Below are 21,280 nucleotides of genomic sequence, written 5' to 3'. Positions count from 1 at the left end.
ATCACGAATCCATTAAAGGGTATGGCGAACTATTTGCAGGAAGTTGTATGATAATATAGCATAGGTGTTGTTCGTTAGTACTTCCGGAATTCACATTGCTGAAAAGTTAAATAGAAGCTATTTCAAAGAAGCGTCAACTTCAAATTGGAAAACTGCTTATTTGACTTATGCAGTCGAAGCTATGTGAGGGCATTTTAACCAACGGCGATCAAAGGATTAACGCCCGTGGCGTCTATGTATAAAAATAGAAAGGGGAAATCCAATTCTGTCCTGACGTCACTTCCCACTCGCACTGTCGGGTCAAAACGTGTGGCGACTGATGAAACGTGAAAATGAACAGCGTCGGGCAAGAGTGTCAGGACTTGAAGAAAGCATACGATGACTGTTTTAATAAGTGGTTTGCAGACAAATTCTTAAGAGGACAAAAGGAGGACGAGTGTGCTCCTCTCTTTCGTGTTTATCAGAATTGTGTGAAGGTAACAGTTACAAAACTGTGTTCTTTAATGTAAATCCTTAATCACTTGATTAGGTAGAAAAGTAAGTGGGATTAGCCGAGAGCCTTGATGGGGTCCAGCAGTTGAGACAGCTTGCCTCACCAGCTGATCACAATCTCATTTCTCCTGGTTAGTTGTTGGACAAAGAAGGGGTCACAGGTGTCACCATGTCAGTTTATATTCACCAACATTAATGTCGTGCATCAGGCTCGTCTGTCCTCTGATGAAGCCTGGAAAAGTGGGTTGCCACTGTGTGGTACAACAACCTCTGTGGTCTAGTGGTAGAGTGTTCGCCCAGAGAGCAGAAGGTTCGGGGTTCGATCCCCAGCCTCGTCATACCAGAAGACGTTAAAAGATGGTACTTGTTGTTACCCTGTCTGTCACTCGGCATTAAGGGGCTAAAACAAGGACTGGTCGGCTCGGAGTCAGTATACTGTGTCTGAGTGGGTTATTCATGTTAAACTGCGATATGGTATCTCAGTACCAGAGTAGTACAAGCAGCCACACACACACGTGCATGCACGTCTCTATATAAGTGCAATAATCTTGGACGCGACGTTAAACCCCTTTTTACCTCACCTCACCTGTGTGGTGCATACTAAAATTCACTTTGAACAGTTAGTGTGTTAACTGTAATTGTTCATGTTTTCATGACAAGTACTAAGTACACTTATGATGACTCCCTGTTTGTATAGACTAGGTAAACACCGCTGGTAAAAGGGCATGTACTGTTACAGTTGACTGCATGGATAATCCAGTGTCATATATTTCCATTTTGTTATGACTGAATCCGTTTGCTACCGAGGCTTTGTATTGGAAGTGATGCCATCGAACAAAACTTTTCTCACACATGAGTTTGATTATTTTAGGGTAGAACAAAAAACATCCGTAAATCTGTGTAAGATGTGTTATAATTTCTTTATGTTATTTTCTGCTTTATTCACCAGAATGCTATCAAGGCCAAGAATATTGACTTGTGGCAGATAGACGCTGCTGTTCTTGGAACCGAGAAGGAGAAGCAGCCTCCAGTGAAAAAGCCCAGAGGTTGACAAGCGTGCGCCACGTCACAACACATCATGTGTTGAAAATGACTTTGAAAAAGATTCTACTTAGCACATTGAATAATTACACCATTCAATCTTCCAAGCTTCAGTGGATTAAGTGTCGTTAGAACTAGAAAATATGTTTTCTTTTGTTGATTCAAAGGAAACAATGAATATGATAATGACAATATTTTATTGTCTCGAGAGCAGAATCAGTTCTGTTGGTTTTTTAAATCTTTTTTTTTATTTGTCACAAATTACCATTTTCCACAGTCAAATGTGTGGGTAACTGTTAGGACAAGTACCATGTAGTCATCCAGTGTTTTAGAGCCTCTGATGACATATATTTTTTTCCTTTTGGTATCTCATATATTTGAATGTATAGTCTCCATGTCAATTGTGTCAGTTGATATATGTTTGTAGATATTGAATCGGACTTTTTATGCAAGACATTAGGGCTGGGACGAGTCCAAATTTACTACCTGGGTACCCACGAAACTATTACCCTACCCTACCCGGGTACCCGCTGTAGGTCTCAAGAGATAGGTACAAATGTCCGTTTGGGAATAGTTTGACTGTAGCCCTGGCAAAATGTATTTAGATACTCATAGAAAACAATGCATACATTGAAGCTGACTGAGGTTTTATCTCTATTCAAACATGTGAAGTCAGAAGGAATGGGTGCATAGACTATAAGTCAGAAAGACATTCGGACATTAGTCACTTCTAGTGTAATTGTGGAAGTTCTAGATAATTTTTACCATTAAACAATATATCACATGCCTAACCATGGGTCCTGGTAGCCCAGTGGGTATCCGGGTCCTACTCAGGAAGCCCCCGACCCGAGTTACCCGTCCCAGCCCTACAAGACATCATCATATTCTCGGATCTAGGCTTCTTTATGGAAGTCAAGTGGACAGTCATCTTTGGCACCACAATTTGCTGAGCAGAACTTCATCACTGAGCTTCATTACTGAGGCTTGCCATGATCCAATGATGGTGGGTTGGTATCACACCATACCTCAATCTCATTAAAATCAGACCTTAGTTCTCGCTACCCCTGAACAAACATCTGAAGACATCCCATTAGGGGTCACGTCAGAACGACCTTTCATCTGACCAATCAGTGCGTCGCTTACCAGATTATGAAAGTGACAGTCGGAATGTGTTTTCTAATCATGCAACCTTGAAATATTTTAACACGGGGTATTTCGAACGATAGTTACGGGTTTAACGACTGAATCCTTACAATCTAGACCATCTATCAGCCATTCCAGAATGTTTTTTTCGTTCAGGTTTCAAATTTGTAATTGAGAATTTGTCGAAATATTTTTCGAAGTGTAGTCGCCAATTTGAAATTTGTGCCGTAAAGCACGAGAAAGCTGCCTTCTGATTGTCATTCCATCCGTCGGTCAAAGTTCGGTCTGACGTGACCCGTAATGGGATGTCCTCAGATCTTTGTTTAGCGGTAGTGAGAACTAAGATCTGATTTGAATGAGATTGCACCATACCTGTGCCCGTGGGTTTCAGGAAAGTGCTAAGCTTCTGCATCACTTTGGGCTTTCCTGCAACATCACAGTGACATGAAATTAAAGAAATGAATGTTCAAAGTGGCATTAAACCCAACTCACTATCATGTAGAATAACTACTTACAGTGCTCCATATTCTCAGAAGGGTTGCGTGTGTGTAGTTGTGAGTGTGAGAGTGAGCGAGAGAGTGAAATGTTGCCCAGTCGTCTAAGGTGACACAATTCCAATGTGAGAGTTGCGTTCCTATGATTGTAGGTTTGAATCTTGGTGCGCCCTGATTTAGCTTCAAGTTTCCCAGCACCGTACTCATGCTGGTGGGTTTCACCAAAGTGGTAAATGAGACGTGCATCACTTTGTGTTTTCCTCCCACAATATGCTTACACACCTGAATATAACTGGAATATTGTTCAAAGCAGTGTTAAATTCAGCTCACTCATTCACTCATATTCTAAGGGGCCCATGGCATTGTGAAACTTTTAACCTAATTCACTTACTCCAGAAACCACAAGCTATAACTGTTATCTTACTTTGTGCTAGTATATAACAAAGTTCTAATCGTTGGTGACTTTGGGCTCCTACACTGGGCTTAAGAAGAATTAAATTCCACACAGTCTAGTGTTTGTTTCTAGTGTCTAGTTGCTGTACAGGTTAAGACGACAACATTTACCGTGCATAGTTGCGTCCCATTGCAGTGCAGGATCTGCTGATCATGAGTTTCATGATCATGAGAGGGGGCACGGGTGGCCCAGTCGTCTAAGGCGCCGCGATTGCGTCCCTTGGGCACGCCAGAAACCTATGATTGTGGGTTCGAATGCTGGTTCGCCTCGATTATGTTTCTAGGTTTGTCAGCACCATACCCATGCTCGTGGGTTTCACCGAAGTGGTAAACGTCTAAGACCTGCATCACTTGGGGCTTTCCTCCCACATTAAGCTGACACGCCGTGATATAACTGGAATACTGTTAAAAGCGGCGTTAAACCCAACTCACTTACTCACTCATGATCATGAGAAACATATATTTGTCTAGATTATGTTACTTGATCTGTCAGCACTATTCTTGGGTATTGTCACGGGTAATCGTCTCTAATACTTGCTTCTCTCCTGCAGATGAAACAATGTTCCAAGCAGTGTTAACCCTGACTCACAGAATGTGCAGGGGTCACTGGTGGCCCAGTCGTCTAAGGCGCAGCGAGTCGCTGAGCAGAGTTGCGTCCCCTGGGCACGCCAGAAACCTATGATTGTGGGTTCGAACCCCGATTCGCCCTGATTATGTTTCTAGGTTTGTCAGCACCATACCCGTGCTCATGGGTTTCACCGAAGTGGTAAACGTCTGAGACCTGCATCACTTTGGGCTTTCCTCCCACATTAAGCTGACACGCCGTGATATAACTGGAATACTTTTTTAAATGGCACTAAACCAAATTCACTCTCACTCACAGAATGTGCAGCAGATAAGAAATGTGAAAGTTGAATAATTTCAGTCAAAGTAGTGAGAAAATTACATTGGTCAAAGCCAAGCCAATTTTGTGTGGTTCTATATACATGAGTGAACGAAAGGTCAGTTTATACGAAAGAATTTAAAGTTTTTCTTTTCTTTTCAAGATATGTTATTGAAAAAACTGTCTCAAATTCGAAGTTGACCTTCTGCTGATGTTAGCATCTACTCTTCTCCATGTGATACAAACAACAAATTTAACATGACGAAGATTGTTCAAGTCACAGAATCATCCATTGACTTGCCACCCCCTGGTTGGTACATGAACTATTTGTCTGATCGCTCAAGAGGTTTGTCATTGACTGTAAACACCTCCATTTCTTCAAAACTAAAATGATGTATCTATTATGAGAGGAGTCGTATTGATGATGTAGACAATGGATTGACGATCAATCGTTATTATTAATGTGAACACAACAAATGCATGTCAGCTTGATGCTGTTTTTTAATGGTATTGCAGTTTTGAAAAAAGTCACTCCTCAAATTTTCTCTCATTTTCAAACTGATGTTACTTTGTTAGGAGAATGAAAATCCCCAGACATTTCTCATAATTGGTGTAACGAGCTTGGTAGAAATTGAATTTCTTTAAATTTTAGTTTCATGTTCCTTAATTTTTTTCAGAAGGCAAATTGCCCATGGGGATTCTGAGTTAGAATTGTCCCCACCTTTGGCAGCAACTGTAGAGATGATTAAAGGTGTCAAGTGATCATTCCCTGATGGCATGGATTGTTGCTCATAATATCAATCACTGGATTGTCTGGTCTAGATTCAATTATAGTCAGGTCACAGTCATATGGCTGGAATTGCTGAGTGCTGCATTAACCAACAAACAAGCAAACAAGTCAAATTGATTTTATCTTTATCTCAAATAAACGCCAGTACAGTGTAATCTTTTTGGACACTGAGAGGGGTTTGTGAGTTGTACTTTGAAAATACTAAATGAGATGATAATGCGATGAGATCGTTAAATGACTTGAAAGCATCTATCGCCTCATTACGCAGCTTGAATTGTATACTTCCCAGGGAGCTGAGAATAAAATTTGAGTACCTACTGACCAAAAGACCTGGTTAATAAGGAATCTGATGTATTATAACTGACTTATTATTAGTAATTTGATGAAAAAATAAGTATATTTTGCTTTGAGTGTGTTTTCAGGATCTTTGAAATTAGTATGTCACATATTGACACATCAATTAAAGTTGGAATATTGTTTGATATAAACATTAATTCTGATTCTGATTCTTCTCGTCATTTGATCAGTAGTTAATACGAAGAATAGCAATGTCTATAGAATCAGGACCAACAACATCTTTTCTAGAATTGTGTTAGTCAAGATAAGTATCTATTTATTGAAAATGTACCTTGATGACAATTTATGTTTTCATTGTCAGAATGTTTTTACAATAAGCTGTTCTGTGTGTTCATAACCTTAACATTTGCAGTGTAGATATTCATATATTCAAGATGTTATTTGTTTATATGCTTGTGTGATTGCTGACTTCACTGGATGATTAAAAAGCTATTTTCATAACAATTTTTGTGTTATGGTTTGAGTACTGCTTTTAACAGTATTCCAGTTATATCAAGGCGTGTCAGCTTAATGCTGGAGGAAAGCCCCAAGTGATGCAGGTCTCAGACATTTACCACTTCGGTGAAACCCACGAGTACGGGTATGGTGCTGACAAACCTAGAAACATAATCGGGGCGAACCGGGATTCGAACCCACAATCATAGGTTTCTGGCGTGTCCAATGGACGCAACTCTACAGAGCGAATCGCGGCGCCTTAGACGACTGGGCCACCCATGTCCCCCTTCAGTTGGAAGCCTGTCCACCTTCCGACCTTGTTCTTAAATATAGAAATCACTTGATTGTCCAGCCCAGAATGGCATATTTATAGGCCTGCCATATATTGGGAATATTACTGCCAGGTTAATAATAGCAAGACAATATGTTTCGACTCCATGTAAGCAACACGTTATCACTGAAATACCACTACAATCCAGTGCAAACCAAGTGTCTTATCTCGCCATACCAAACGCACCTTGAGGCTCTAGATGTGTGGGCCGAGTATACGGTTTAGCCATAGCCTACAGACTTGTGTAGCTATGCATTATTTCGATCAACTCATACCAAAAGACGTCAAAAGATGGTACTTATTGTTGAAATGCCTTGTGCTCGAAACTAAGGGGCTAAAACAAGGACTGGTTGGCTCGGAGTCGGTATACTGTGCCTGGGGCATCTGTGGCATGGTATCGCTGTGGGCGAGCTCTATAAAGCTGGTATGATTCCGGACTAGCACAAGTTGCCACACACACGGGCGGTCGGGTAGCCTAGTGGTTAAAGCGTTCGCTCGTCACGCCGAAGACCCGGGTTCGATTCCCGACATGGGTACAATGTGTGAAGCCCATTTCTGGGGTCCCTCGCTGTGATATTGCTGGAATATTGCTAAAAGCGGCAAAAAACCACACTCGATTACCGTATCTCCTCTTTTGTGTGTTCATCGTTTGATTGTAGGGTACTGGACAGAGAGTCGTGCCGAGGTTCTGGGTCCGATTGGCTGTGAATCATACAAGAAAACGAAGGTCTACTTAATTACATGTAATTAACAAATCCACCGACAAATGTTTGTGCTTAATTCGTTGTTGTTTTACGCCGCACTCTTTCATACCTCAGCTATATAAATAATCGAGTCTGGACAAGACAATCCAGTGATTGACATCATGACATCGATCTGCGCATTTGGGATACGATGACATGCATCTACAAGTCAGCGACTGAAAACCCGACCTCTTTAGTCGCATTTTTCGACAAACATGGGTTGCTGAAGACCAATTCTAACATGTTTCGTCACGGGTTCCCGTCATACTCGAAAGAAGAAAGCTACACCATCGGACTGAATATTACGGTCTTAATATCTTATGTTTAGTACCCTGTTGGGATTCCTGGGGTAGAATTTGTCCCCAGCAACCTATGCTGGTCATTGCAGGCGACGTGACGGATCAACTGGATAGGTGCGGTGATTGCGTGGCATGTTGTTCATAATATCAATCACCGGTAGACCGTGAAGATCCGGGGTAGAATTAAACTTATGGACATTTGGGTGTAGATAATATTTTGAAGGAATATAGAGAGGGCTAGACCGAAGATCCGGGGTAGAATAGGTCCTCAGCAACCCATGCTTGCCGTAAAAGGCAACTAACCTTGTCGAAAGAGGCGACTAACGGGATCGGATGGTTAGGCTCGCTGACTTGGTTACTGCGTGTAATCGATCCCAATTGCGTGGATCGATGCTCATGATGTCAATCACTGGGTTTTCTGGTCCAGACTCGATTATTTATAGACCGCCGTCATATAGCTGGAATATTGCTGAGTGCGGCGTTAAACAACAACCAAACAAATCAATCACTGGTATGTCTGGTTCAGAACCTATAAATTCAAGGTTGCAATCTTATAACTGGACTATTTCTGAATTCGGTGTCAACAATAAACAAAAGTCTTATGTCCCTCACGACCTCCTCGAAATATATCAAAATTGGCTATGTGAAAAGAAAATGATTTCACGTTATGCAGATTTTCCACACCAGCGAACATAAGTAAGTAGACAGTTGGAAATATATATTTACTGGCTGTATGACCCCTCTTCTAGACCCTCCTCGGAACTCGATCGAGGTCTTCACCTGATTGTTCCTGAAAGTCAGTAATGATTTTTACTTTTGTCTTTATTGTTGGCTGTGCAGTTAGTATTCATGGACAAAAAGGTAAGATAAACGCGAATATTTTCTCGTTTCGTTTGACTTACATGTTACTTTTCATAAATCAAACATGATTCTTGGTATCCCCACTGTGTAAAGCATGGATCCCAGAGTCACGTTTCAGCAATGATCACATACTCCTGGTGTCTACTGGGTGTACTGGGTACCCCGAGACTGTAATATTTACATGTGTTGTCTACTGGGTGTTCCACTGTCTGCCAGCCCGTTATCCCGGGACTGTAATATTTACATGTGTTGTCTACTGGGTGTCCCACTGTCTGCCAGCCCGTTATCCTGGGACTGTAATATTTACATGTGTTGTCCACTGGGTGTCCCACTGTCTGCCAGCCCGTTATCAAGGGACTGTAATATTTACATGCGTTGTCTACTGTGTGTCCCACTGTCTGCCAGCCCGTTATCAAGGGACTGTAATATTTACATGTGTTGTCTACTGGGTGTCCCACTGTCTGCCAGCCCGTTATCCTGGGACTGTAATATTTACATGGGTTGTCTACTGTGTGTCCCACTGTCTGCCAGCCCGTTATCAAGGGACTGTAATATTTACATGTGTTGTCTACTGGGTGTCCCACTGTCTGCCAGCCCGTTATCCTGGGACTGTAATATTTACATGGGTTGTCTACTGGGTGTCCCACTGTCTGCCAGCCCGTTATCCTGGGACTGTAATATTTACATGTGTTGTCTACTGGGTGTCCCACTGTCTGCCAGCCCGTTATCCCGGGACTGTAATATTTACATGTGTTGTCTACTGGGTGTCCAGCCTTCCCACTGTCTGCCAGCCCGTTATTCTGGGACTGTAATATTTACATGTGTTGTCTACTGGGTGTCCCACCATCCCACTGTCTGCCAGCCCGTTATCCCGGGACTGTAATATTTACATGTGTTGTCTACTGGGTGTCCCACTGTCTGCCAGCCCGTTATCCCGGGACTGTAATATTTACATGTGTTGTCTACTGGGTGTCCAGCCTTCCCACTGTCTGCCAGCCCGTTATTCTGGGACTGTAATATTTACATGTGTTGTCTACTGGGTGTCCCACCATCCCACTGTCTGCCAGCCCGTTATCCCGAGACTGTAATATTTACATGTGTTGTCTACTGGGTGTCCCACCATCCCACTGTCTGCCAGCCCGTTTTCCCGAGACTGTAATATTTACATGTGTTGTCTACTGGGTGTCCCACCATCCCACTGTCTGCCAGCCCGTTATCCCGAGACTGTAATATTTACATGTGTTGTCTACTGGGTGTCCCACCATCCCACTGTCTGCCAGCCCGTTACCCCGGGACTGTAATATTTACATGTGTTGTCTACTGGGTGTCCCACCATCCCACTGTCTACCAGCCCGTTTTCCCGAGACTGTAATATTTACATGTGTTGTCTACTGGGTGTCCCACCATCCCACTGTCTGCCAGCCCGTTATCCCGAGACTGTAATATTTACAAGTGTTGTCTACTGGGTGTCCCACCATCCTACTCTCTGCAAGCCCGTTATCCCGAGACTGTAATATTTACATGGGTTGTCTACTGGGTGTCCCACTGTCTGCCAGCCTGTTATCCTGAGACTGTAATATTTACATGTGTTGTCTACTGGGTGTCCCACTATCCCACTGTCTGCCAGCCCGTTATCCCGAGACTGTAATATTTACATGTGTTGTCTACTGGGTGTCCCACCATCCCACTGTCTGCCAGCCCGTTACCCCGGGACTGTAATATTTACATGTGTTGTGTACTGGGTGTTCCACAATCCCACTTTCTTTTAACATTAGTTTTAACCCTCTTTGAGAAAGTCCATCTGAGCTTTGGTATTGTCCGTCCGTCCCCCAATTCACTGAGCTCCTTTTTTTACACCACTGTTCATGTCAACTCATTTTCACAGACCAAGATAGACTCTGCATTTTAAAAAAATAAATCAAAATGGCCGCCGCTCAGTTCAATTGAGTTAAGGATACAGTTTTCACAAATGCATCTATCTTCTTCTACAAAACCTTTGAACTTTCAAATGGTTCATGAAAATGTTTATCGTGTACTTCTTTAAAATAAAATAAGTTTAAATTTCGAAAACTTTGTTACGTGAAAGGCTCTACGGTCCAGTTTCTCACAGAACCAACTTTCACCTCTCCCTGATCACACTCTCCGATGTGCCGGCTTGCCTGATGCATGTCATCGTATCCCAGTTGCGAAGACGGATGCTCATGATTATCTGGTCCAGACGAAAAAAAAAATTAAAAAAAGAGAACAAAAATATCTGGTCCAGACGCGATTATTTACAGACCGTCGTCATATAGCTGGAATAATGCTGGATTTAAACAACAAACAAAGATGATACCAAAAATTACAGTTGCCCTGGTCGTTCTTTTTTATGTGAACAGGGATAACGAACTTCTTTTTTAGCACCATGTCCGAAAGAAGTAGATCACTGTATCCATCCGTGTTCCGTGGTCCAGACATTCGGCAATCAAGGCTGTAACCAATGCGCAGACGGATATCTGCGCATCTCTAACCCCAAGCACTTCAACCACTCTGCAGGTTTCTCATTTGGTATGCAGAACTATAAGGGCGTGCAGGTTCTGGTCTCGCAGAGCGTGTAAGTAATCACAGAGGCTTAAGCTGAATCGAATCAATTGAGCTGTGAATAAATTTGGTTTTGGAGGTGAGGTGAAATTGGGTTTAACGTCGCGTCCAAGATTATTACACTTAAAGAGCGACGTGTGTGTGTGTGTGTGTGTGTGTGTGTGTGTTTGTGGCTGCTTGTACTAGTCCGGACTGATGCCGATTTATAGTGCTAGCCCACTGAGATACCATGCCGCAGTTTAACATGAATACCCCACTCAGACACAGTATACTGTCTCCAGGCCGACCAGTCCTTGCATTAACCCCTTAATGTGGCTGGCTGCTTGTACTAGACCGGACTGATGCCGATTTATAGTGCTAGCCCACTGAGATACCATACCGCAGTTTAACATGAATATTCCACTCAGCCACAGTATACTGACTCCGAGCCGACCAGTCCTTGCATTAACCCCTTAATGCCGAGCGCAAGACAGGGTAACAACAAGTACCATCTTTTAACGTATTTTGGTATGACGCGGCCGGGGATCGAACACCGAACCTTCCGCTCTCCGGGCGGACGCTCTACCACTAGACCACGGAGGCGGTCTAATTTGTTTTGGAAGTTCTGTAAGGTATACATGGCGCGGCAGGGTAGGCTAGCGAGTTCAATTCCCACGTGGAGACATATGTATGAAGCCTATTTCTGCAATCTCATTAAAATCAGATCTTAGTTCTCGCTATCGCTAAACAAAGATCTGAGGACATCCCATTACGGATCACGTAAGAACGACCTTTCGCGAACTTTGACCGACCAATGAAATGACGGATAAGAAAACGACATTCGCCAATCAGAAGGCAGCTTCCTCGAGCTTTACGACACACGTTTCAAACTGGCGACTACGCTTCGAAATATATTTTGACGTATTGTCGATTAAAAAAATTAAAACCTATAAAAAGAACATTCTCGAATGGCTTATAGATGGCCTAGAGTGTGTGGATATAATCATAAAACCCGTAACTGTCGTTCAGAATACCCTCTGTTAAATTTTTCGAGGTTGCATGATTAGAAAACACATACCGTCCGTCACTTTCATGATCTGGTAAGCGACCCTAAGTGATTGGTTGGATAAAAGGTTGTTCTGACGTGACCCCTAATGGGTTGTCCTCAGATCTATGTTTAGCGGTAGCGAAAACTAAGATCTGATTTTAATGAGATTGCCTATTTCTGTAGTCTACCTGCAGTTATCTGACTGGAGTATTGCAGAAATGGGAGCAAAACAATACTTAATATAATGATATATACTCTTCAAAAAAAGAAAGATGGTGTGTCTATAATTCGCGAAAACACATGCAAAGCACATAAACGTAGCGTTTGGGTATCAGTTTTACAGCTTCATCCAAACGCAACCGCCTGTAAAAAACGTGCAGCACAGGATCCTGCATTTAGGCATGCAGGCCACCCTGCTGAATAGGTATAAAAATCCACATCAACGGCTGTTCATACAGTCCTTTTAACGGCAGTAGTGGCGGTGACAGAATGCCAAGACTGATTGCAGCTCAACGGAACAACGCCATTGGGAGATTACAAGCTGGAGCAACTCAGCAAGAAGTGGCCAGGCACTTTGGCGTATCCAGACAGACAATCTCCGCACTGTGGACCCGATACAACAACACCGACAGAGTTGACGACAGACCAAGGTCAGGAAGACCAAGGGTGACAACCCAAGCACAAGATCGATACATCCGGCTGCGACACCTCCGAGACCGCACTACCACAGCCACGTCTACAACCACACAGATCCCTGGGGTACGCAGAATATCAGATCAAACGGTACTCAACTGACTGAGGGAGGCTGGACTTTTTGCACGAAGACCTGTTCGACGTCATGTATTGACCCCACGTCACCTGGCGGACCGTCTGCTTTGGTGCCAACAGAGGGTTAGATGGGCACGTGCAAGGTGGAGAAATGTACTGTTTACTGACGAGTCCCGTTTCCTACTCACACGTGCTGATGGGCGCGCACGTGTCTACAGACGTCGGGGTGAACGTTACGCCCCCAACTGTGTGCAGCAGGTTGTCCCATTTGGCGGCGGGAGTGTCATGGTATGGGCCGGAATTCATCACGGTGGTAGGACGCCTCTCGTGCATGTGGCAGGTGCATTGACAGGTGTGCGTTACAGAGACTTGATCCTACAGCCTTACGTTCTTCCTCACGTCAACGTTCATGGCGGACAGTTCCAGCAGGACAACGCTCGACCGCATATTGCACGTGTTTGTCAGGACTTCTTACAGCACAACAACATTACCTTGGCCAGCCCGGTCACCAGATTTGTCCCCGATTGAGCATCTGTGGGACGAGTTGGATCGACGCGTTCGCAGAAGGAATCCACCGCCACAAACACTTCCGGCGCTTCTTGATGCACTTCAGCATGAATGACAGCACATCCAACAGCGTGTTATTGACAACTTGATTTCATCTATGGGTCGTCGGTGTCAAGCGGTGATTGATGCACGTGGTGGGCACAACCGATACTGACATTTTCTGTACCCCTGTGACATTAACTGTATCGTGTACGTGTGTCTGTCTAGGTGACATGATTAATGTTTTGAACATTGTGTACATTGATCTTCAAACAGTGTTTCAATTATGGTTTCTGTGTCCTATTTTGAAACAATCGCGTTATATTACATTTTGAAAGTCAGTGTCAAGTTTCTTTTTTTGAAGAGTATATAAGGTAAAATGGAATTTTACGTCACGTTTAAGATTATTACACATTTATAGGGACGTGCATTCACGTGGGTGCGTGCGTGCGTGTGCGTGTGCGTGTGCGCGTGTGCGTGTGCGTGTGGCTTCATAGTGCTGGCCCACTGAGATACCGTGCCGCAGGTTAACATCCAAATCCGCTCACTGGGTACATGTTGTATCCACTAGACCACGGAGGGAGTCTAATAATAATAATAATAATAATAATAATAATAATAATAATAATAATAATACACTGGATAATCGAGGATGGCGTTATTGACCTTTGCTTCCCGGCAGGACCGAGCCTCAATACTACTGCACCAAGGGCCCTCTGTGTCCAGATGGCTGGTACAGACTCGTAGAAGAAGGGGAGCTACTCTGCTCAGGTGAGGAAAACAACCGCCTAAACCACCACTCGTCGCTATATGGCTGAAATAATGCCGATGCGACGTTAAATCTTAACTCACTCACTAAACCAGCAAGATGGTATCTGAATGTGAATAAATTGGAATAAATGATTTTTGTCGTTCATGTTCCAATAAACATTTATTCCAGGATCGATCTATTTTGCACCAATTCGCCGACACAGACGCATCGAGACAGACACACTCACAGACGCACACATACTCACTTACTCAAACTCAGACACACGCACACAACCCAAATGCCGTGAATTTCAACTGGACGGCCAAACACGCCATCTGTAAAGGGTGGGTGATTACATACAGCTGCACACTGCAGCATCACTCTATCAGACATTTAGGATTAGCATATTACTACTAAAGAACGAATTTTACACAACTAAAAGTGTCGGCAATGTTCGCCTTAGTAGTTTGGTTTCGTGCCTCAGTCAGGCCTTTTTCACGTGTACGTGTTTTGACAAGACTAAAATGAATGAATGATCGCCGCCAAGCATTATATATATTCAATGTTTACCTCATAAAAATATCCCCAAACTAGCTCGAATGAGGGTGTATATTAGCATTGGTGTTCAGACCAGAACATCTGACCTGTGAAGGCTCGGGTTAGTCTTGGTCTTCTACACCCCATGCGTGTCGAAATGGGCGACTAACGGGATCGGGTGGTCAGGCTCAGAGTTGGTTGGTTGTTTTGTTGTTTAACGCCGCACTCAGCAATATTCCAGCTATATGACGGCGGTCTGTAAATAATCGAGTCTGGACCAGACAATCCAGTGATTGAAATCATGAGCATCGATCCACGCAATTGGGATCGATGACATGCATCAACCAAGTCAGCGAGCCTGACCACCCGATCCCGTTAGTCACCTTTTACGTCAAGCATAGTCACCTTTCACGGCAAGCATGGGTTGCTGATGACCTATTCTACCCCGAATATTCACGGGTCGTCAGGCTCAGAGACTTGGCTGATATATGTCATCGTATCCTCATTTCGTAGGTATTTGCTCATGATGTCAAACACTGGATTACAGGCCGCCGTAAAATAGCCAGAATATTGATGAGTGCGAAGTTAGATAACAAACAAACACAAAAACAAACAAACACATCTAAGGGTGAGCTTCTGAACTTATGTTTTCTCTGTTTCCAGGATGTGCCCCAGGATGTGCCAAGTGCAGCACGAGGGATGTGTGTGACGCGTGCCGCGATTATTGCGTGTTGTCTAGCGGCAAGTGTACTAAGTGTACTTAGACGGTCACGTGACTAATGGGCGTGGCCACGTGTGCTCGCATTAACTTCCATGATGTATTGATATTGGCGGTTTTACGAATCCAGTGCACATATAAAGAGGCGAAGCATTCATGTTGTAATGGTATCAGTTGGATTTGGAGTGCACGTGCATTGTATTTGGTTTGGTTTGGTTGTTGTTTAACGCCGCACTCAGCAATATACCAGCTATATGACGGTGGTCTGAAAAATAATCGAGTCTACACCAGACAATCCAGTGAATGACATCATGAGCATCGATCCACGCAAATGGGATCGATGGCATGCATCAACCAAGTCAGCCAGCCTGGCCATCCGATCCCGTTAGTCACCTATTACGACAAGCATAGTCACCTTTTACGGCAAGCATGGGTTGCTGAACACCTATTCTATCCCGATCTTCAAGGGTCCCATGCAATTTGGATACGATGACATTGATCAACCAAGTCAGCAAGCCTGACCCGATCCCGTTAGTCGCCTCTTACAAGCAACGAGCCGTGCCATCGGTATAAATGAATGACACACAATCAGCAAGGCCACATATCGTACACTAACATTTTAAGTTCAGTCGCTTGTGCGTGCGTGCGTGCGTGCGTGCGTGCGTGCGTGCGTGCGTGCGTGCGTGCGTGCGTGCGAGTTTGTGTGATACTGAGATACACGGATACAGACTCTGAGAGGACCAGTTCTTATTTCATCCCCTGAATGCCAAGCCTCAGACAGGGTAACACGTACCGTTTTTTACCGTCTTTTGGTACGACGCGGCCAGGGATTCGAACCACCGGGCTTCCAGGATGGATAAAAGTTGCCACGAACCTAAGTAACTGTATACCATACTTATACATTAAACACAGGAAATATCTCACTTGAAGGGGTAACTGTCATAGAACTGTCAAGAATCTATGTTTACTGACCACACAAAGAAAGCCTTGCATGGAATGACCGAGTACTCATAGACCTCCAACGGGTTTCATGGTATTCATGGGTGAGTGAGTTGTGTTTTACGCCGCTTTGAATAGTATGTCAGTTATATCACGGAATTCACGGTTTTCTTGTATTGTTTTGTTTGTTGTTTAACGCCGCAATCAGCAATATTCAAGCTACATAACGGCGGTCTGTAAATAATCAAGTCTGGACCAGACAATCCAGTGATTGACATCATGAGCATCGATCCACGCAATTGGGACACGATGACATGCCTCAACCAAGTCAGCAAGCCTGGCCACCCGTAAGTCGTCTCTTACGACAAGCATGGTCGCTCTTTGCAGCAAGCATGGGTTGCTGAAGACCTTTTCTACCCCTGATCTTCACGGGGCTATATCACGACGTCAGCTTAAATGTGATACAGGTTTTAGACATTTGCCAATGTGAAATATAAAGAGGGCGAATCTGGGATTTGAACCGTCTATCAAAGATTTCTGACACGCCTTTCTTTTTGACACTAGTTTGTCCCCACCACACACCTATCAAGTGTTCTCGAAATGTGTGAAATGTAGTCTCGGTGTTGGACGCTACTGGTTGTTTTTATCGTTATACAGTTCAAACTGGAAAAAGCAACCCCCGAAAACGACCGAATTATGTCCGATAGAGCTGAAACAGGAGGCCTTTGCCTGACATGTTGAAGTCTGTAGGACATGAAAGCTACGTTTTGCCACTGTTTCAGTTAAAATGATAAGAGCAACTTTCAAATTATGAACAGTTCTGTAATGAATGCAAGTGATACGAGAGGTTGAATCTGATTGGTCCATAGGAGAGGCAGAGAAGGGACATAACTCGTAATAGCCACTGGTGGCGCTACGATCGAGCCCAGGAATTCCAGCCTAGTTCGGCAAGTGTGGAAACTGGACTTTTAAAGTCAGTTAACCCACTTGCCTCGGGAAGAAATGTTATCAGGAGATGGCGTGCACACAAATTAGGGAGCGGGGAACATTTTATATGGAGACTAGATACAGATGGAAAACCAGAAATTAATTTTAATTAAAGGTACATGTATGAGCTTAAATATTTAAAAAATTGGCCCATGGTCGGCCCCTTGGTTGGTTGGTTGGTTGGTTGGTTGTTTTACGCCGCACTCAGCAATATTCCTGCTATATGACGGCGGTCTGTAAATAATCGAGTCTGGACCAGACAATCCAGTGATTGATATCATAATAATCGATCCATGCAATTGGGATTGATGACATGCATCAACCAAGTCAGCGGGCCTGACCTTCCGATCCCGTTAGTCGCCTCTTACGGTCGGTCCCTTTGTGTGGTCATTGTGACGAACATGACGAACATGACGCTTCAACTCTGGGGAAGGATCGAAAGATGACGACAACGGCTAAAACTATTTTATGAACGTTTATTTAGTGTAGGACAACAGCTAAATTTGCTTGCAATAATAAGATATCAATAACTTCTCTAATAAATTAAAAATCATAAACATGCAAAGAATCTCATATACTCATACTCATATTTGGTAAATAGAATCTGCTGAACACAGGTAATTCATACGTGAATGCCTTTTGACGTACAAATAAAAGAGACAAAATACCTTCCATAATCGTAAGAAATCTCCATTGTACGATTCCGACAATATCATGAGCATGTATTAATGAAATCATCATCAAATAGTGATGATACCAGCTGTTAGTGAAAAGGTTATGGAAATTTGGAAATGTCCTCCACAAGTCTACCATGAAACGTTTCGAAAACTTTGCTGAGGCCCTGAATATTGTAACCCTGATCAAACTTATTTGGGACATAAAATAACAATAAACGGACTTAAATGTTTTCTAAATTATTTCCATTTTCTATTTTAAGTGCACCCCCACGTTTCCAAAAGAAAGACTTACGTGCGCTTATCATTACGACTAGGCCAAGGCTCAAAGTGGGCAACAAACTGTGAATCATAGTCTCTCTTCAATCAGGACTTGATATTATTCAGTGCCTCATAGAAATATCATAACCATGAGCAGAACGGTAGCGGGCACAATCACCAGCATACAGATTGAGAAGAAGATTTTGTCAACATGTCTGGATACATCAACCCAAGTTGTCTCGTTCTGTTTACCTTCGGGAAACAGGTCATCTTCCCTTTGTTGACTGTCCACTCCAGAAGTGGGGGCCGTCTGCCGTCGTCGTCTGCGTATGAAGCGAGTCAGCCATCTTGGAATCTGTCTCTTCCGGTCTCGGTGGTAGAACACGAGGGTCCAGATCGACCCAGCCACACTGGCCGCACTGGCAATTAGCATGATGGTCAAGTAGACGGACAGCATGGACACTGACTCCGCGGTCTTGGGCATGGTCTCGCTAATGAAGCTAAGGAACACTGCCAGCGCTAGCAGCACCGTGACGGCATAGGACACCCTCTCCCCCGACTCAGCCGGCAGGAGAAACACCAGGACGTTCAGGAGCGACAAGAGGAGGACGGGTAGGATGACGTTCAGGATGAAGAACGCTGGACGCCGTCGGATGATGAAGGTGACGTACACCATGGAGATATAGTCAGCACCAGTAAACTTCGTCCACGGATGCATATATGCCTTTATCAGTTCCCATTCTCCATTTTCACGGTAATTATAAAGAGGAACACCATCCCCTACCATCATCCTAATTTCTTCAGATGATCTCCCCCAGGGAAAGAATTCTATCACACATGTCTGGGTGTCATAAGGGTATTTACTGATGTCGACGGTACAGGCCGTGATGAAGGAATCAGCGGGGGTACCAGTGCATTGTGCCGTTAGACAACGCCTTGGTGATGATAATGTTCTGTCCAAGAGGACGCATCTCTTCGAAGGAATTGACCACAGCTAGGAAAGGAAGCCAGTGCGAGTCCGAGGGCGGATACACTTGTCTGATGCCATTGTATTCAGTCTCGTTCCACGTCATGAACTCGTCGGTCCACGAGATGTCCATCCATCCCGTGCAGGATAACTTTTGGTCGACTTCATCGAAGTCAGTGATGGTGAGGATGTGGAAGGTCAAGCTGACACCAACAGGTTTAGACTGGTTGGAAACTGGCCGAAGACGACGGTCAACCTTATTCTGCAGAAAGTTGAGGACATTTTGAACATCCTTTGACGTCGGATTAGCAGTCACAGTCACAGTCACAAATATAATCACACCCAAGCAGAATCGGCACAGAACTTCCATGGACACCATTTTAAGCCACTGGTTTCAAAACGTCTTGATCGAATGTAACAGAATACGTATACAGTGGCTTCAATGATTCATTGAATCTTCAGTGCACATTTTCATGTCCCTAAGATCCTGAAAAAATCTCTTTAATTTGTCGTCTTGTGTGTCTTCTCCAGAATCTAGCTTTCTCTATCCGGCCAAATCATTGGAGTCTCCGTTGTTTTCCTCGTAGGCTCCTCAGTGACACTATAGTGTAAGTGACAATAGATCTTCTTTTTCTAGCAGAGCTTTGATGAAGCCGCCCACTGTGTTCACACACTAAGATACTGACTGACATCCTTCACAGGATCCAGTATTTATCCTTCGGTGACGCTGATGATTCAATGACAAGTATCCAATACCGTGGTGCTAAAATAAAGATTGCTGATAATCAGCATAACGCCCTTTTGATACTGAAGTGTTGTGTCAATAGTCTGCAAACACTTCTCTCACTGATTAGTATACTTCCGAGTGTTCTCTACACATTATTCTACTAATTGATATTATTCTGTGAATCCGTAGCCTTCGAGAAGAACGCATATACCCCATTTCAGGTGCATGTAAATTTGAGTATTCACAACTTTTGAAACGTTATTATGGTGACCTACAACGTTGCGCCCTTATCATTGGAACCAGCTGCTGAGTTCCATAAGTGTGTTTGCAGTGCAGGTCTTAGACCTATAATAGCACACTCTGTTTGTTTCGTAACACTCGGCAATATTCCAGACATATCACTCGGCCTGTAAATAATCAATTCTGGGCCAGACAAACCTGTGACTGAGAGTATCAGCAATACGATGACACACAAGCAACCAAGTCTCCGAGAATTACAATATACCTTCTGGACGTCTACCTTAACTGTAACTACATTTCTTTTAGCTTTTTAGAATTTGGCGTTCAAAGAGTGAGTGAGTGAGTGAGTGAGTGAGTGAGTTGGGTTTAACGCCGCTTTTAACAGTATTCCAGTTACATCACGGCGTGTCAGCTTAATGTGGGAGGAAAGCCCCAACTGATGCAGGTCTCAGACGTTTACCACTTCGGTGAAACCCACGAGCACGGGTATGGTGCTGACAAACCTAGAAACATAATCTCGGCGAACCGGGATTCGAACCCACAATCATAGGTTTCTGGCATGCCCAAGGGACGCAACTCTGCACAGCGAATCGCGGCGTCTTAGACGACTGGGCCACCAGTGCCCCCGGTCACTTGTCGAACAGAAGACTAAATTAATAGACGGGCTTTCCTCCCACATTAAGCTGACACGCCGTGATATAACTGGAATACTGTTAAAAGCGGCGTTAAAACCAACTCACTCACTCGACGAGTGACCTCATATGTGTATAGGTCTATATTGGAAGTGCAGTCTCATTAAAATCAGATCTTAGTTCTCGCTACCGCTAAACAAAGACCATTAGGGGTCACGTCAGACAGACCTTTCCTCAGATCTTTGTTTGGCGGTAGCGAGAACTAAGATCTGATTTTAATGAGATTGATTGGAAGTGTTACCTAACATTATCAATTGGCTGTTCTGTACAAATATTGACTGACCTTGTCAACTGGCTGTTCTGTAAAAATATTGACTGACCTTGTCATTAATATAAAGAACGCAGTTAATTAATGATTGTTCTGTTTTTGTGTTGAGATGATATATCTGTAACACCTGCTGTTTCTGTACCAGAGTACCTTCCTTGTCAAATATGTGTTAATGCATTTATTTTGTTCTAAAAAACGCAGAGATTATTCCCGTATCGGGGAGTACAATACAACAGCCATGACGCTGTAATGTTTAACAGCTGTCACACATAACGC

The 21,280-nt window shown here is 43.7% G+C and overlaps 3 protein-coding genes across 3 annotated transcripts; 2 read left to right on the top strand and 1 right to left on the bottom strand.

Moving 5' to 3' along the window:
• The first annotated feature begins 110 nt into the window (after nucleotides 1-110).
• Nucleotides 111-2,586, top strand: LOC139455507 (TP53-regulated inhibitor of apoptosis 1-like). The gene is made up of 2 exons (XM_071237055.1): nucleotides 111-476; nucleotides 1,442-2,586. The coding sequence occupies exons 1-2, from the start codon at nucleotides 333-335 to the stop codon at nucleotides 1,541-1,543; spliced, it is 246 nt and encodes an 81-aa protein (XP_071093156.1). The 5' UTR covers nucleotides 111-332; the 3' UTR covers nucleotides 1,544-2,586.
• Nucleotides 2,587-8,213: 5,627 nt separating this feature from the next.
• LOC139455506 (uncharacterized) lies at nucleotides 8,214-15,404 on the top strand. Its single transcript, XM_071237054.1, has 4 exons — nucleotides 8,214-8,322; nucleotides 10,723-10,915; nucleotides 13,926-14,014; nucleotides 15,195-15,404. Exons 1-4 carry the CDS (start codon nucleotides 8,265-8,267, stop codon nucleotides 15,293-15,295), a joined length of 441 nt encoding a protein of 146 aa, XP_071093155.1. The 5' UTR covers nucleotides 8,214-8,264; the 3' UTR covers nucleotides 15,296-15,404.
• A 2,836-nt stretch (nucleotides 15,405-18,240) lies between these two features.
• LOC139454903 (neuronal acetylcholine receptor subunit beta-3-like) lies at nucleotides 18,241-19,456 on the bottom strand. The gene is made up of 2 exons (XM_071236511.1): nucleotides 19,033-19,456; nucleotides 18,241-18,938 (listed from the first exon to the last, which is right to left on the bottom strand). The coding sequence occupies exons 1-2, from the start codon at nucleotides 19,454-19,456 to the stop codon at nucleotides 18,241-18,243; spliced, it is 1,122 nt and encodes a 373-aa protein (XP_071092612.1).
• Between the last annotated feature and the right edge of the window lie 1,824 nt (nucleotides 19,457-21,280).

Source organism: Haliotis cracherodii, unplaced genomic scaffold (assembly GCF_022045235.1).
Source record: "Haliotis cracherodii isolate W230 unplaced genomic scaffold, xgHalCrac1.p SCAF_11, whole genome shotgun sequence".
NCBI classification, from domain to species: Eukaryota; Metazoa; Mollusca; class Gastropoda; order Lepetellida; family Haliotidae; genus Haliotis; species Haliotis cracherodii.
The sequence above is the reverse complement of the archived record's forward strand: the minus strand, read 5'-3'. Positions and strand labels throughout refer to the sequence as shown.

Coding starts and splice junctions, on each gene's coding strand:
- LOC139455507 (XM_071237055.1), top strand. CDS start 333: ATGAACAGCGTCGGGCAAGAGTGTCAGGACTTGAAGAAAGCATACGAT. Junction 477..1,441: donor TTTATCAGAATTGTGTGAAG/GTAACAGTTACA, acceptor TTTATTCACCAG/AATGCTATCAAGGCCAAGAA.
- LOC139455506 (XM_071237054.1), top strand. CDS start 8,265: ATGATTTTTACTTTTGTCTTTATTGTTGGCTGTGCAGTTAGTATTCAT. Junction 8,323..10,722: donor TAGTATTCATGGACAAAAAG/GTAAGATAAACG, acceptor CTTCTTTTTTAG/CACCATGTCCGAAAGAAGTA. Junction 10,916..13,925: donor GTTCTGGTCTCGCAGAGCGT/GTAAGTAATCAC, acceptor GCTTCCCGGCAG/GACCGAGCCTCAATACTACT.
- LOC139454903 (XM_071236511.1), bottom strand. CDS start 19,456: ATGGTGTCCATGGAAGTTCTGTGCCGATTCTGCTTGGGTGTGATTATA. Junction 18,939..19,032: donor CACCAAGGCGTTGTCTAACG/GCACAATGCACT, acceptor CATGTGTGATAG/AATTCTTTCCCTGGGGGAGA.